Source organism: Protopterus annectens, chromosome 9.part0 (assembly GCF_019279795.1).
Source record: "Protopterus annectens isolate FY-2018-M chromosome 9.part0, PAN1.0, whole genome shotgun sequence".
NCBI classification, from domain to species: domain Eukaryota; kingdom Metazoa; phylum Chordata; order Ceratodontiformes; family Protopteridae; genus Protopterus; species Protopterus annectens.
Genome location: NC_056743.1, coordinates 1,047,465,783 through 1,047,483,085, shown reverse-complemented (window position 1 = coordinate 1,047,483,085; position 17,303 = coordinate 1,047,465,783). Strand labels below are relative to the sequence as shown.

At 41.2% G+C, this 17,303-nt stretch overlaps 1 protein-coding gene across 2 annotated transcripts in view; it reads right to left on the bottom strand.

The window, feature by feature from the left end:
* EIF4B (eukaryotic translation initiation factor 4B) overlaps window positions 1–17,303 on the bottom strand; it is a 1,945,171-nt gene that overhangs the window by 600,756 nt on the left and 1,327,112 nt on the right. For both annotated transcript variants that reach the window (XM_044083849.1, XM_044083848.1), the window contains one exon: window positions 5,117–5,357. In XM_044083849.1, coding sequence (XP_043939784.1) covers window positions 5,117–5,357 — 241 coding nt within the window. The remainder of the gene's footprint in view (window positions 1–5,116; window positions 5,358–17,303) is intronic.

Sequence of the window (17,303 nt, the reverse complement as noted above, 5' to 3'; positions counted from 1 at the left end):
CCGGGTCGAAGGAGCCGAAGATGGCACCGACCGAAGAATGGGCGGTGGCGGCAGCTCCGACACCGGTTCCAAGACCTGGGGCTCAGTGAAAGAAACGTTCGACGTTCGGCCCCGAGGTCTGTGGAACCGGCGAGCGAACCTCCGAAGATGAACTCGGAGCCGATGACATGGGCTCTGACATCTTCGACCCCTTCGAGGACTTAGAAGCCTGGTCCGATTTGCCTAGAGCCTCCTGAAAGGCAGGCTTGAGCAACCCTCTATCTATAAGCTTCCTGCGTCTATCTGTCATGACCCTCCCGCTAAAGGAATGACATATAGAGCAATCCTCTTGCAGGTGGAGAGGGCCAAGACACTAAACGCAGGAAACGTGGTTGTCAGTGATGGACATTTTTTGCCCACACTGACATCTTTTAAAGCCGGATTTGGCTTTCTCCGACATGACTGGTAGAAGTAAATGACACTCTACTAGGTATAATTTGACAAAAAAAAAAAGCTACCAATGACTAACTAACTTCTATATATGTATATATATATATATATATATATATATATATATATATATATAAAGTGTATATCTATACAAGGTGTAGAAAGAACACTCAAGAAACCACACCAAGAGAAAAAAAAGGTAGGCCGCAAAAGGAGCCTTTAAGAATAATATTGTACAAGATTATATTAATAACACACACACACACACTTCCTATACTATAACTAACTTTAGAAACGTTTTTACAAGAAAGAAAAGTAGCTTATCTGAAATGTAGCAAAAAATTAGCAAATTCTCTCTGGTCCGAGCTCTCCTCGATCCGATCTGTTGCAGTGGCAAACTAGATCCGAGTAATGGCAGGGAGGATGGTGGGATATAGTCTGGTTTCGAGCTTCTCTGAGATGCAGAGCTTTGCGATGCAGCTGACTCGAAGCCGAGGATCGGCTCCAAACCTGTGTGTAAGAACAAACGGCGAGATTGAACACTCTCACATTACATTTTCCTGCCAGGCATAATCTGATGCAACTGTTATTGACTGCCTGGCTGTGGGTAGAGTGAATGGCTGTCCCTTGTTGAGGTGACAGGCATGAGCCTACCATCGAAACTCCTGTTGCAGGCAAGGAATGAGGGTAATTAATGCTTCCAGACTTCGACAATGTTGAGTCCAGACACTTTTTAGGTACCATTGAAGTTTCCTCATATGCAGTCTGGCATATGGAATTAGCAGAACGCAGGATGTAGGATGGCATGAAGCCCAAAGCCTGCAGATTTTTTTCTTGCAGATAACTGGGTCTTTGTTGTCAACATTTTGAAGTAAGAAGTTAGTTGCCTTTGTTTGTCTGGCGTGAGAAGCCATCTGGGCAGTTGTATTTAAGCTTGCACCCAGGAATATTATCTCTTCAGAGGGTACTAGTTTTGATTTATTTTCGTTTACTGTGTACCCTAGGCAAATGAATAATCTTTTCACGAACGCCAGATGCTTTAGTAGTGTTCTTGTTCTCTGCTTGTATAAGGCAGTCGTCCAAGTAAGGATAAATTTGAATCCCTCTGCCTGCAAAATGCAATTACTGGTGCCAGGCATTTTGTGAAGACTCTGGGCGCAATAGATAAGCCAAAGGGCAGTGCAGAGAATTGGTAGTGCATTCAGCCAGCTATGAATCTGAGGTATCTTCTGCAAGACTGTCTGATTGGTATATGCAGGTATGCCTCATGTCCAAAGTTACAGGCCAAGCCTTCTTGCCCAGCATAGGGAGAAGCTGCTGCAGAGTTAACATTTTGAATTTTGGAACGTCCAGAAATGTGTTTAGAAAAGACAGGTACAGTATTGGTCTCCAGGCTTTGTCCTTTCTGGGAACCAAGAAAAGTCTTGAGTAAAATCCTTGTCCCTGGCTCTTGCTGTGGTACTTGCTGAATAGCCCTCATTTGCATAAGGGACGAAACTTGTTTTTGTGCCTCTGCCCATTGATTGTGTGGCAGGTTTGGCATACCTTTTGCCTTTGGCAGGGTGTGAAAGTGGAACCTGTAGCCCTGGGACACTATATTCAATACCCATTTGTCCTGGGTGATTATGTACCAATTTTGAGAGAAAAGTGCTAGTTTTCCCCCTAAGGGGGCTGCAAGAAGATAAGTGCTTGGTGCTGGCAGAGGCAAGTCATTGGGACAGTTTCCTGTATGGCTGTGCTTTGCCTTCTCCACTTTTGGAGGTAGAAGCGCCCCACTGTTTAGCCCTGAATGAGCCCTGGGGCTGGGATCTGCCTCTAGGACATCTGTATCTGCCTCTTTGTGGCCTGTCCGACACTGGAAAGGACCAGTTCTTTGTAGGCCAGTTCCTGCTAAATTTTGGTGGCTGAACCTGTAAGAAATCCTTTACTGTTTGCATAGATTTCGCTTTGTCCTCCATTTTCTTCAAAACCTCCTCTGCTTTAACACCAAATAAAGTATCATGCTGTAATGGAGCATCTAATAATTTTGCTTTAACATGATCAAGCAGATTTTGTTCCTTTAACCAAGCAAGCCTCCTAATGACAGAACCCGTAACTGTGGCTCTGCAGGAGGCCTCCAGAGAATCAAAACCACATTGCAATGTATGCTTTCCTACTTGTTCAGTTGCATGCCATAAATCCTGTATTTCCTCATTTTCTGTACAATCAGAATTGGTCAACATTTTCTGTTTTAACAGTGACATTAAGTACTGCTGATATTTAATCATATGAAATTGACAATTTAAAGCCCTCACAGCCAAAGCAGCAGAAGTGTAAACCTTTTTCCCCCCATCTGTCTAGTGCCCTTGAATCCCTGTCAGAAGGGACAGGAGTTTTTGCAGTAACGGCCTTAACCCCCTTGGGACCCTGAGAAATAGTTTCTGGGTCAGCAGCAGGGTTTTTATAAAGACATTTATGTGAATCAGGAACCCTGTAGTATCTGTCTGGTTTAACAGGAGCTGGAGGTAAGGAGTCTGGAGAAAGGCCGGACTCTGAAAATACATCATCTACAATGTCTAGCACAGGGGGAATAGCAAGAGGCCTGTGCTGAGGAAGTAAAAGAAAATCTCTAAGCCTTTTCTTTGATTCTGAGTAATCTTGGCTCTCCCAGTGGACGTGCTCCCTCATGGTATGCAGGGCTTCCCCAAAAGAATAATCCTCAGGAGGAGAGGCTGAAGGAATGGATTCTTCAGCATCAGAATCCTCATAGGGAGGAAGAGAGTATTCCTGTACAGAAGAGGAGTCAGAGTGGAAACCTGATCTGAAGAGTCATAGTCTGTCTCTTGCCTAAGCCTCTTGTCAGGAGGGGGATGGGAACGGGAACCCCTGATCAAGGTAATAAGGTCTTCGGCCATTTTGAGCATTTGTTTCTTAGGCATGGAAATCTGTCCTGGAGAATGCTGTACTTGTTTCTTTGTCTTTAAAGCTGCTGTAGTCTTTGCTTTTGAAGCTGAAGTAGGCTTTACATACAGCTGTGTAGGTCTGAGAACACCCTCAGAAGCAGATGCCTGCTCAGCGGCTCCGGACCCATCTCAGGGAATGATTTCCGAGTGTCCAATACTTTGAGTATCCAGAGGCCTAGCTGGCTCCACGTGGGAGTCGTCAGTGGCCTGTGGCTCTGAGGTAGTGGGTGTCAGGGGCTGCGAAAGCGCCTCACTGACAACCGGCGACTAGCTTAGCGGAAGCCTCGTCATCAGTTTTGGATCTCTGATGCCTGTCCTCTTCTTCCTTGCGTTTTTTAGAAACTCCGGTCATCGGCTGTTCCAACGGCATTATGTAATTGAATTTTCGGCCAAAGTAATAAGCAAAATCAAATCAACGCTTAATAGTGCGTTTGTTGAATCTAGCACAAAACCGACAGCTAGCAACGTTATGATCAGGGCCTAGGCAAGGAATACAGTAAGAATGATAATCCTTATGAGGTATTTGCTTCCCACAAGAAATACAATTGTTAACTTTTTCTGACATCGGTCTGGAGCAAGAAAAAAGTTTCCCCAACAGGGTACTTAGCTTTAATGAAGACTTCAGATCTGAAATTCGTCTGTGAAAATCTCAGGAGTCGGCCGACCGGCACTTGCGAACTGCTTTTGCTTCGGGCACCGCACGGCAAGAAAGACTGGAGAAAATGGCGTCGGCTGCATCTTTTATACCCCTGGTGCACTGACGTCAGGGAAGAGGTGACAGCAACCGGACCTAGACTTTGGAATTCTGGCCGACTGCGGGTAGCCTGCCAGCAGGATAACACCAAGAGTAATGACTGCAACAGTGAAACACGATGAACATCATATATACATACACACAAAACTCAGAAATACTTTCTCAGGTGGAATTGTGCTTACCTTCTTGAAACACTGCTAGATTCAGCTGGGAGGAACATATGGGGCTACATAGCAACTTAAATTTCTTTAAAGCAAAACAGTCATGTCTACATTTATCAGTTGTAAACTTGGGCACAAGTTACATAAAAATAAGTGGTGCACTGTACTCCTAAATTACTGAATTATAATACTTAACCTGCAATCCCATCCCTTACATGTTGTTTAAAGCAACATTCCACACAACCATGCAGCATAAAGGACTCTACTACTGAACTCATTTGCATTTCCAATAAGCCTGCAGTGACTTGCAACTGGGTTTCAATCAACTGCAATGCTGTAAGCACAGTACCACTGCTCCTAGCGAAGCCTGGGAGCTCTAAAAAGTCACTTTATCACAGCTGCAGTCTTAGTAAATATCTCCTTAAAGAAAGCATCCTACAAGATGAGAATTTCTTTCTGCAGCATGAAGTACCTCCTAATCAATATCCAAAGTAACTGTAGTGTTGAGGGGGATTAAGAAATGAAGCTCAACTCAGCATACGGAGCCTTGTATCCAAAGCCTAGGTTCTCACATTTCTTTCACTCAGCTACATACACATAAAAAATTACACAGAGTACAACATTCCCATAGTAAACCACGGATGGTGCCTTGTGCATCTCAAATGTACTGCCATGTTGCCACACAGATGGCATGTTTCTCTTCAATTCTCCTCCAGATTCCAGGAAAGCACTCTACCGGTCACTTAACTTACTGGTTGCCAGCACCCTCACCCATGGGATGTAAACAGAGGCTGCCAAGCAGAGCGGGTAATTCTCTAAGCACAGATTACCTAAATTGCCTAGGTGAAACTGAGTCAGGTGACTGTGGATCTGACTCCGAACCCCGAGATCCTCCTGGTCCAGACGTTGAACTCCTCTTGGCCCAGGCATTCTCTTTCGGGGGAGGTGCTGGGAACACCTTCAGAGGAAGCTGTTCTTGTTTTGGAGATTTTGAGGTTGGTGATATTGGTTCATCGTCTTTGTTAAAAACATCATTTTCAACGGATTTTTCATTTTCTCTCCTTCTAGAGGCTTTAAAGAGGCAAACATAAACTAGATAAGTATCTATTTCAAAATTGTGGATGAATAACATCTTTTCAATGCAAGCAAATTCAAACACCCACCCAAACTGCATAAATTCCCTAAGACTATATTTTCACATGAACTACTTCCTAATTATTTTGAACTACAGTGATGCAAATAAATCTTAGAAATCAACTAGTTAACTGTTAAAAACAATTAGGATATACTAATGAGTATGAACTGTATTACAGTAGTTGTACACATTTAATTAAAATAAAAAGTACAGATGAATGAGGTACTCAATACAACAGTACTGTTAACCACAGTCATCTTTTTCCTTTCTTCTTATTACCTTTGGGACAGTGCCAGCTTTGATGGCATATTATTGATCATAACATCAGCAATGATTAATTCTGGTTGCATATTCCAAGCAACTACAACCATGGGTCACTAGAAGATGCACAAATAAAGGCAGCACAGGTTTCTTAAGTCAACTTTATTATAGTGCTTTTACTGTAAAACCAAAAATCCAAAAGACAACTTGATGTATAAACTTTCAGAACTATTTACTTACAACACTAAAAAAATTTAGTTTTAGGAAAAAAACACTATTAAACTAATTTTTCAGTGAAAATGTTTAGCTCTACTGCAGCTTGAGCAATCCTACAAGTTAATGTTCAAAAGGGGACTGACAAAAGATTGATTTATACAACATTAAAGGCATGTTTACTGTCTGGATGTGTGTAATGAAAGCAAATGTTTGTACAAAGTACACTCCATTAGCATAAACATTCAGATATGCATCAGGGAAACTACTCCTCATCAAAGGTATGTTTAATCCATTAGTCACACCAACTTTTAACAATTATAAAACATATACACAAAAACGAATAAAACTGAGAACAAATAGGAGGATAAAGGGTGAGGGCTATTAAGACCTGAAAAAAGAATAGTGGGTGGTTAGTATTTTGTTAAGTACCTGACAAATGTACTAGGTTACATCCATTCCATTTTGGTCTCAGTTTCCACCTCTGGTAGAGTACTCAGGTACAATACAGTGGGTGGGGGAGAAGTGGGTGACAGCACCTGCCAGCAAACCTTAACCGCCAGTAGATACAAAACCCTTTCTTACTTTGGAGTGGATATCCAATTTGCAATACTTCTTGGCTAAATGTGGAATGAGGGCTGGGGTGCAGCCTTGCAGATATTTCCTACAGAAATCCATCTAAAGAAAGCTAGAAGAAGCAGTACGTCTTGTAGACTGGGCCCTGATATTATCTATTATATGTCTGCCAGCAACGTCATAATAAAAGGTGATGCAGGTGGAAAACCACTAACAAAGGTGGCGCCTCCCCCCAAATACACTTCAATGGTTTACCTGGATTAATCACAGCAAATAAAATAAACAAACTGTTACATCTAGCCAATAAAAACAAGGTAACCCCCTCCCCCTTATTTATTTACTTTTTGTGTGTGAGTAACAGGGTAGCTGAATCTGTTAACAACGGAAGCCCTAACCTTGGACATAAGGGAACGATTAAGAGCTTAACAGACTATCTTTGTACATCAAGTCTTGTAACTAGACCTATCTTCTTTCAGGTGTGACAGCAAGCAGCAAGAGTCTTCCACGAGGGTGAAAAAAAAAATCGTATCTGCAGTTGTAGTTGTACAGACAGCTCACCATGCTTGTGCCAGTCATAACTTACAGAGAATCTCTGCAGCTGGCTGAGTGCAATGTCTAGCCTGACTTTTAAAGATGAAAAAACTCTTCTTTTTCACCAGGATTACATTCACCATACCTCAGACATCTAGGTGTAGTCTGGCTATATCATCCTTTGTCATTTCTTAACCCTATGTTATTTCTTAACCCTATGATGGCCATAGCCCATGCCTATGTCAGGGTTTTCTTTTATGGCCTATCCAGAGGGTGCAGCCTGTGAAATATAGAATATAAGCCCTCCTTAAGGAGTCTGAACAAAGGGAAAACAACATCAAGGTAAGAAAGTGAAGGAGGAGAGAATGGGTTACCTCAGTACCCATCTTGTTCCATTATGGTAAGAAAATGAAGGTGGTGAGAAGGGTTACCTCAGGACTCGTCTTGATCCATTATGGTCTGCTTGCAGTAGAGGAAAGGTACAGGTGGGAAGGACTGCAATGGTGACCATACTCAACACCAATAATTATGCTATGCTGCCAACACCACTGTATTAGTTTATTCGTGAGTCACTTTTGCAGCTTTAATTATAAGTTATGCACTCACCACAACTAGCTATTTGTGCTGTCCATTTTCATTCTTCAACCCATGGGTTTGGTTCTGATCCATGGATCCGATTTGGCTGTATACTCCAGACTTTGGATCCAACTCTCAAGCTCCTCCCTCCACTCATACCTTAGTCCGTCTCTATTACCTCAGATGGAGTTTGTTGTCATTACTTCCATATAGCTAGACAGAAACAGGAGAGGCTGACAGAGAAAGGAAGAGCTCAAACCCAGAACAGTTGGTTCCAAAACAGTCCAACAGGTCTCTCCAGAGACTGAAGAATGGGGGATGGATGGGAGAGAAGTTGAGAAAGAATGAAAATGGACAACACAGATGCCTAGTTATGGTGAGTACATAACTTCTGATGTTGTCCTTTTCATTCTTCCTCAACCCATGGGATAGAGTCCCGAGCTAAGTTGATCTTGGGTGGCCCTCATGGAAGGATATTCCAGAGTACCGCTGAATCCAGGATGGCTCTGTTTCTAGAAATAATGTCTAATTTGTAATGAGTAACAAAAGGTATGAACACTGGACCATGTGGCTGCAGTGCAAATATCAACAGATGTTCTTGACCAAAAAGTAGAGGCAGCAGCCATGGATCTGGCTGAATGAGCCTTGGGAGGTTTGGGTATGGTCATGCCTTGTTCAAAACAGAGCCAAGAAACACAATCTGTAATAAACTTAGGGTGAAAAGGAGACAAAAAGTTGATCTGATTTTCAAATTTGTTCTGTCCTATGAAGATAAAAATGTAATTGCCTCTGCACATCAAGGAGATGAAGCATGTACTCTCCTCTACTTGAAATATCTGGAAAGAGGACTAGTAAATGGAGTGATGTTATTTTCAGAAGTCGCTTTGGGTAAAACGGAAGGGTTTTTGTCCATCAGGTAACGCTATCGTTATGGAAAATGATGTAGGGTTTATTTGAGGAAAGAGCTTGGAATTCAGATGTCCTCTTTCCAGAAGTAGTGGCTACTACGAAGACGGTTTTCCATGAATGGAATTTTAAATCAGCTTTATCTGGAGGTTCAAAAGGCTTCTGAGTTAGACTTTGCAGCACAACTTCAAGATCCCAACGAGGTGAAGGATCTTTTACTTGTGGTCTAAGAAGAAAAATACCCTTTTAGGAATGCTTTGCATAATTTGGACGAAGCCAAGGAATAATTTCGGTCTCCAGTGTGAAAATTAGCGACAGCTGCTAATTGTAGTTTAATCAGAGAAACTAGCTCCTTCTTTAAAAAGAATTGCTAAGAATTCAAGTACTGCAGAAACTGAAGCAGAGAATGGGTCAAGCTCAGTATTCAAAGCCCAAAGGGAGAATTTTTTCCACTTGCCCTTGTAAACTTTCTTAGTAGATTATTTTTTGTGAAGCCAAAATAATTCTACATGCAGGAGAAGAAAGCCCTGGATGTCTAACCATTACTGGAAGTGGAGAAACCATACGGTTAGTTTGAGGACATGGATAATGGGATGCTGGATCCCTGATGGGATAGAGGAGAGATCCGGAGATGGCTTCAGTATCCATGGAGGATAACGAAGGTGAGACCATAGGAAGGGGAACTATACCTGTCGAGGCTAGAAGGGGGCAATGAAGATGATTGAGCTCTTCAGCCAACTACCTTTCTGTAGAAATTTGGGAATCAAAGGAAGAGGGGGAAACCATAAAGGAGACCAGAGGGCCAGATGTAGACTAAAGCATCCCTTGGTGACTCTCCTTGAGGAGGGGATAACAGCCAAATACCTGCTACACTTGTTGTCATGGGAAGAAGCAAAGGGGTCACAGCAAGGTTGGCCCCAAAGACAGAAGACCCTTCCCACCACAGATTTGTTGACAGACCACTCGTGAGGCATCAGGACGCATCTGCTTAGTTTATCCGCTATCACACTGGTTTTCTCTGGAATGTGTGCTGCAGCTAGAAAGTGGTCTGATGAGACTTGCCCATTCCTACTCTCTCATGGCCTCTCTGCAGAGGGGGTAAGAAAGGATTCCTCCTTGTTTGTTGATGTATCAAACCATAGACGTGCTGTCGGTCTAAAATGCAACAGTCCCTAGAGAAGAACATCTTGAAATGCCTGCAAAGTGAGTATGACTGCTCATCTCGAGTACATTGACATGTAGATTGGTCTCTTGGGAGGACCACATACCTGCCCAGGAAATGAACCCCCTCCCCAACCCAGTAGAGAAGTGTCTGTGGTTACTGTGCTCCTTGGAGGAAGTAAAACAAATCATTGGTGTAGATGAAGGTCTGATTGAATCCACTACTGAATATGTCATCTGCAAACTGGAATAAGCTTGAAGGACACACAAAGAAGCATGCTAAGGGAAGCAATACACTGGCTGTTGCCTTGAATCCCAGTGCTTGAAGAGCTGATCTTGCTGGAAAAGATGGAGGGGAAATAAGTAGATGAACCTGATTCCTGACAGTGGATATGCTATGAGGTGGTAGTGATGCAATCTTTGCTGTTCTGTCCAGAAGTGAACCAATGAACTCCAGGCTCTGGATTTATGTTAGGTTTGATTTGATATAAACTATTGTAATCCCCACTGACTGGCTAATCTGGAGCAAATAATCCCTGGAATGTAGATGATGATGATTGCTGGATGGGGTGGTGAGGACACTGTCATCCAGATATGGAAACACTAGGAATCCTTTAAGTCTAAGATGAGCAGCCACCACTGCCATGCATTTGGTAAACACCCTGGGGGCTGTGGTGAGTCCAAAGAGCAGGGCTCTGAATTGATGGTGACTGACTCCCAGTTGATTAAGTGCTTTCAGGAGCACCTGTGTATTTTGATGTGACAGTACGCACCCTGAATATCTATGGAGCTCATTCAATTGTTCTTCTGAAGAAATAGCAGGATGGACTGTAGCATGATCATTCGGAACTTCAACTTCTTCACATACTGATTCAGTTCTCTTAGACCCAAAACTGGTCCAAGGTCCCATCTTCTTAGGCATTAAAAAAATGTAAGTTCCTGATCCTATTTGGTCTGGTGGGACCTTTTGGATGACTTTTCTAGCAACATTTGAATTTCTTGTGCATTGTCTTTCCTTTGACTGGGTGGAACATCAAGAAGTTTCTTCCTTTTGTGAATAGGAAGTTGGAAAAATGGAATGAAACAGCCTCTGGATATGATTTTTAGCACCCAGGTATCTTTTGTTACGTTTGCCCAGGCTTCTGGGTGCAGGGATAATCATCCCCTAAGTGCTTCCAGAGATGGTCAGTCAGGCAGTGCTTCAAGAGTAACAAAAAGTGCAATAAAAGTGCTCAAACACTACAAAAACTTCTGAAAGTCAAAGTGAGCACTTCGGAAGGCAACAATCGACCTACTGAGGTCTGACCCATTTATTTCCACCAGCAATGTAAAAATCATGATAAACAATAAAAATATACATATTAATGCTTAACACTTGTCATCTCACCGTGTTTTCGTCAAATAAAAAACTTCTTCAGATGTATGCATACCCTCTCCATGTGTCTCCTTTTATATTAAAGTCAATAAAAATACCACCAATTAAAATAAAGACCTAATGTTTCAATTAGTAGGTGAAAGTCGCCCCTGGGATTCTGGGTACTGGCTAAGGGTCTTGCCGCCCCCTATAATGCCTTTTTTAGGCAAGGTTCAAATGAAAAATTCACTACCGCAACAGGAACAGGTAAGCAATAACTGAGGGTAATGCTACTCAATGCTAGAAGTCTAAATCTCAAAATGCACTCACTCGAGGCACTCCTTAAAATAGAGAACATCGATATCTGTGCAGTGACTGAGACCTGGTTCAAGGCTCTTGAGAGCACCCCTGCATTACCAGGCTATAACTCATACCACACTTTTCTGCCATCTAACCTGGACCAGAACACCACAGGTGGAGGCGTGTCCATATTCATTAAGGATATCCATACCTCCAGGCTAGTTGTGCAGCATAATGCATCTAAGGTTATCAAAGTGCAAAGTCTGGGCAAAACTGCAATCCAAACTGTAGCTTGCTAGAGATTCCCTCACCATGACCCAGGATTCCCACTCCTCTTTTCTTGATATACTGGAAAATATTAGGGTTCAACCAAACACCCTAATAACGGGCGATTTCAACTACCCCACCCATTAACTGGGAAAACTACTCGTGTACCAACTCCTTCGCTCAACCGCTTTCTGGAATTCATAAATTCCAATGCTCTGGAACAACTTATCCACACCCCCACCACGGGCAACAATATCCTAAACCTAGTCATTACCAACATGAGTGACGGGTGTTCCACACCTGAAGTCAACTCTTCGTTGGTCAGATCCGACCATAAGCTAATCACCCTAGATATGCGCATCCCGCCCCCACCCATCATTAAGGAAACAACTGTAAAAAAATTTCTCCAAAGCCAGCTTCAGGCTTCTCAAGACAAAAGTGGCGAACTTCATGACACACATGGAGATGGATAATACAGTTACGACTGCTGAATCCTACATATATGCACTCTATAAGCACTTACATGAGTGCATGGATCGTGCTATCCTCCAAAAAAAGGAAGCCAATCTGGTGGTCCCCTGCCATAAACAAACTCTACAACAGAAGGAAGAAACTGTTGCAAAAGAGAGTAAAATCCCATGAGTGGAGGAGCTCCCTGGTCAGCCTAAGTAAGAAGCTGAGATCCCTTATAAGATCCTCCAAAGCTAGCTATGAAAACAAAATCGCCACTGATTCTAAGGGCAACCACAAAGCATTCTATAACTATGTCAAGAATCTCAATGGCAACACCCAGATCTGCTCTGAGTTACAGCACAAAGGTCGAAAATTAAAGAACCAACTGATATTGCCAACATCCTGGCAGATCGGTACAGTGCTAACTTTACCCCCCTCTCACCCCCTAAAGGGCCAATATCTATACAGGAAGAATGCAGAGTCCTTGTAATCACATCTATGCAGGTAAAAGCTGCACACTCTAAAACCAAAAACACAGCATCCTTGGGACCGGACAACATCCCAGGCTGTGTTTTACATGAACTTCAGAACGAACTGACTCCCCACCTAAGCACCATGTTTAATCATAGTCTCACGTCAGGCTTTGTGCCCACTGAATGGCGCACAGCAACAGTTATCGCATTAGACAAAGGGGGAGCCAACCACTGATCCTGGGAACTATCGCCCTATTAGCCTGACGAGCCCGGTATGCAAGGCCATGGAATGCATCATCATGGAACTTATAAACAAAGACATTGGTAACCTCCAAACTCTGGACCCCACCCAGTTCAGGTTTGTGAAAGGCAGATCATGCTTTCTGAACCTGATCGACGACTTTGAGGCAGTCACCAAAGCAGTTGACGAGGGTAAGGTGGTTCACACAGCCTATCTTGACCTCGCCAAGGCTTTCAACACCATCCCCCATTCTGGAATTATAGCTAAATTCACTAAACTAGGTATAAATCCCTATGTCACAAGATGGGTTGCCAACTGGCTCACTGACAGAACCGCTATAAAAGTTGCAGACTCCAAATCTGACTTCAAACCCTTGACAAGTGGAGTACCACAGAGTTCAGTCCTGGGACCTCTCCTGTTTGGTATCTACTTCTCTGAAGTACAGGCTAACACAGAAGGCCTCTGGCTAACGAATGCTGCAGATGACTGCAAACTAGTAGCCATAGTCAAGTTCCCAAATGATGTGGACATCCTACAGAAGGGCCTCACTGAGACAGATGCTTGGCGTCAGAGGCATGGCCTCAAGCTCAAGTGCCAAAAAGTGCATTGTTATCCCCTTTGGTAAAAACTCTATACCCATAAACTACCACATAAACAGCAGTCTACTTAATTCCGAATGCGTGATAAGAGACCTTGGGTCCCAGGCGGACAGCAGTCTCTCCTTTGATAATCACATTGCTACAGTAGTCAGGAAATCCTTCTATGTGGCACACCATCACAAAAGGGTTCTCATCCAGGAAAAAAGATATTGTTCCCCTCTACTCGGCACACTCATTAGACCCATTATAGAGTACAACACCCCTTTTGGAATGTACCTCACAAAACATCTGAAGTACCTCACAAAGAGGATTACTGGCCACAAACAGATGCCCTACACTGACAGTCTCAAAAAAACCCTCCAGCTTTACTCTGTAGCATATCGCCTACTCAGAGGAGATCTCTGTCTAACATATAAAGCTATGTTAAAACCAGAGCTGTTGGACATGCTACACCTACAGAAATCCCAATCTCTCCAAGCTACATGCTCTAGGGACCTAAACCTTGTCACCACAATAAACAGGACATGCTGGAGGGCTAGATTCCTGTCCCAGAGACTTCCTATACTCCTGAACAAGCTACCCATCTATGTCAAGCAAAGTTCCTCATTAGCACCCTTCAAGAAAAATCCTGATGAGTGGATGGGAAATAGGAAATACACCCTGGGATCACTCCTGTGGCTCTGCTCGACAGGGGCACAGGAAATTAACTTTCTTGGGTGGCGTAAGCCAAGGAACCTTGTTGGCTAGGCTTACTTAGGCTCTTGGGCTGATAGCCTAGTACCTACCTATGAACCTATGAAAAACATGTATGCTCATTATAAATAATCCTAAGTAAAAAATACTGTACTAAAACATTGTAAATTAAATATTTCCATATCTTTAACATCTCAAGCCAAAATATGATTTGAATTATGATTCAAATCATGAATGCCTTATGATTTGAATGACCCTTTAGAGTTAGCCCTCTCCAAAGATCGGAGAGGTTAAAGAACAGGAAACCGGTATACTACAATTACAGAGGTAAAGGGAAATTCAGGGACAATCAATGGAAGAGATAACTAATAGTATTTCTAGACAGGATAAAGATTTTAAAGTAAAGTTTTAAATATAGTTTTAAAGGATATCATATTTTTAACTATACTAATATTTTAATACAGGAGTCATTTTAACTTATTATTTAAGGGTTTTAAGTTCATTCCCAGGAAAAAAAATCAGACATAAGTAATGTAAAAAAATTATTTCTTAGAAAAAAGAATCTGAGCTTCTTTATAATGGTCAGGAAAGAAATGGGTACGGATAATATGTTAAATAGGAAGAGCACATTTAATACACCCTTACACTCACAGCTGGGGAATTTTGAAGCTCTAGTACAGAAAGAGTTCAGAGCAGGTATAAAACAGAACAAAGTGGTCCCTAATTTGATGAGGGATGAAAGATTTTTATTAGAAGAGCTTAGGAAAAATAAATTTCTAAGTTATGAGACCAACTCCAAAACGCACTGCTGGGAAGCCAACAAACACTTTATTAAAAAGACGCAAGTAAAAACAACAATCAACTGAACTGTACTGTTCAGTGGATTGTTGTTTTTACTTGCATCTTTTTAATAAAGTGTTTGTTAGCTCGGTTTCCAGCAGTGATTTTTGGAGTTTGTCACCTTGTTCCTGTTAGTTAAGTTATGAGACCAGACAAAGGGGTTGGTAAAGTTTTCATGGATAGTATTACGTATAAATCAAAAATGATGACAATTTTGGAAGATGACACCAAATACACAAGAGTATCTATAAATGAGACCAATATTGCATATAAAAATGTTTTAATACTGAATGATCTTTTACTTGAGGGAACAACAGACAGATACATTTAAGCATCTACATAATGATAAACAGAGTTCCCTCTATATTTGGTATCCCAAAAGGTGCATAAAAACCCTTCAGATCAACCCCCAAGTCCTACAGTGTCATCAGAAAGTCGGTAACTGCTCCCTTGGCAAAATCTTAGACGTTAAACTCACTTTTCCATGACAGGAACCAATGTATTAAAGGATTCATGGGATTTATTAAAATGTATGAATACCAATTTATATAATGACATTTTTATTATTACAGATGTGGTGGATTTATTTACATCTATACCACACGAAGAGGGGATGCTCTGGTTCAAGGGAACTTTAGCAACCCATGGAAAATTCACTAAATTAATTTTGAAATTATAGGTGTAGTTTTAAGGAATAACTATTTACTATGAAGGAGTATTTTTTTCAACAACAAGGGTGTAGCAATGGGGCTAGATGTGCACCAACCTACGCCAATATTATTCTTTCTTATTGGGAGGAAAATGTATTTTTAATTCAGAATTTGGTTCTGATGAAGTTCCTTGTAATGGAGCATAGGAACAAAAGTGATTATCGTGTTTTATAAGTCAAATTTCAAGTAGTTTGTACATTTTCGTTTTTATTAAAATTGTTGCCGTATTTTACCGAAGACGTCCAGCGTTGTTGTTTTTATCTGACTTAATTCAGAATTTGCAAACTGTTGGGTTTTATACAAGCATTACCTGGACAATATTTGTTTATTTTGGATTGAAACCGAAGAAAAGATTTTAGAATTTTTTAAATATATTTCTACAACTACCTCCTTTTTAAGGTTTACTTATAACATTAAATACGAACACAAATTATTTACATCTTACTATTCAGAAAGCACACTGAATGGAAATCCGACATATCTATAATGCCAAGGTGTCACCAATAAGTGCACTGAAAACCACCTCAGTAATGTAAAAACGGAAAATTTATTCCAAAAAGCAATAAATCAAAATGTGAAGCAGTTAAGCACTTTCACCTACTACCACTGTGGGCTTCTTCAGAACACCACTAATAAAATCTCTACGGCTTAAATTCAAAAGTTGGTGCCAAAAAAACTTTCTCATTTCATCAACATGGACAATATTCACTAGTGTTGTATAATACCACTTTAAATTCATTGTATTGATATGTTCAATAATAAAAACAGTGGCAGCATCGCTCGTGATGTCCTACAGAAGGCAGAGGATATTACGAACATTGGAACTGACCCCGATGACAACAGGAGTATAACACCTTATCTAAGAGGTAATGAGGAAGAAAATGACAGTTTTGGCATCCCAAATGGACAGGGAACGGGAGTTAGAAGAAGTCCTATTGATATGGTGAATGGCTTAGACATTACAGAACCGCTAAACAGCAGTAAGATAAATATAACTGATTTCACCTTTGATTTTTCACTGTACAATGTTGACGAAGAGGCAAAACGTACAGGCGCCAAACCTAAGAGAGTTCCACCATCAAAAACGTATTCCATGGCCACAAGCAATATGTGTCAACAAGAAAAAGGTACTGTTCATTTAAATGCACATTCCAATGGTAATTTAGATGGACTTGGTAAAGGAACCAAGGACGTGCATTTAAATAAATTCTTGACTACCAATTGTAATTTTGATAACATTTTACAGAGTCAGGAAGGTAATTTTCCTTCCAAAAGTAATAGCGTAAGAACATTAAAATATATGATACATTTGTTGGGAAAGAAATTAAACAGAATTAATGGATTGAAAGTGGATAATGCACATTTGCATATGAAAATTGTTCCCATGGGTTTAAGATTTTTTAAAAGTACCCATTGGGACAGATATTACAGATTCAAGTATCACAGAGTTCAATCAATTTTTTAACGAATGTGGTTTTAATTTTATGAAGTTAATTACAAAGTACAATGACGAGAAACTCTGTAAATTGATACAATAAATGGAAACTTTAAATACTAGAATAACTAATGATCTGTTATTCTCAGAGTGGGAGAGATTGTATATAAAACAATTTACGGTCGCAGACAAGAGGATACATAACATTAGTGAAAGGAAGCAAAAAAAGATTTTAAGAGACATTGAGCAATATAGAAAGGGTCAGGCATACAAATGGGATAGAGAGAAAGAAA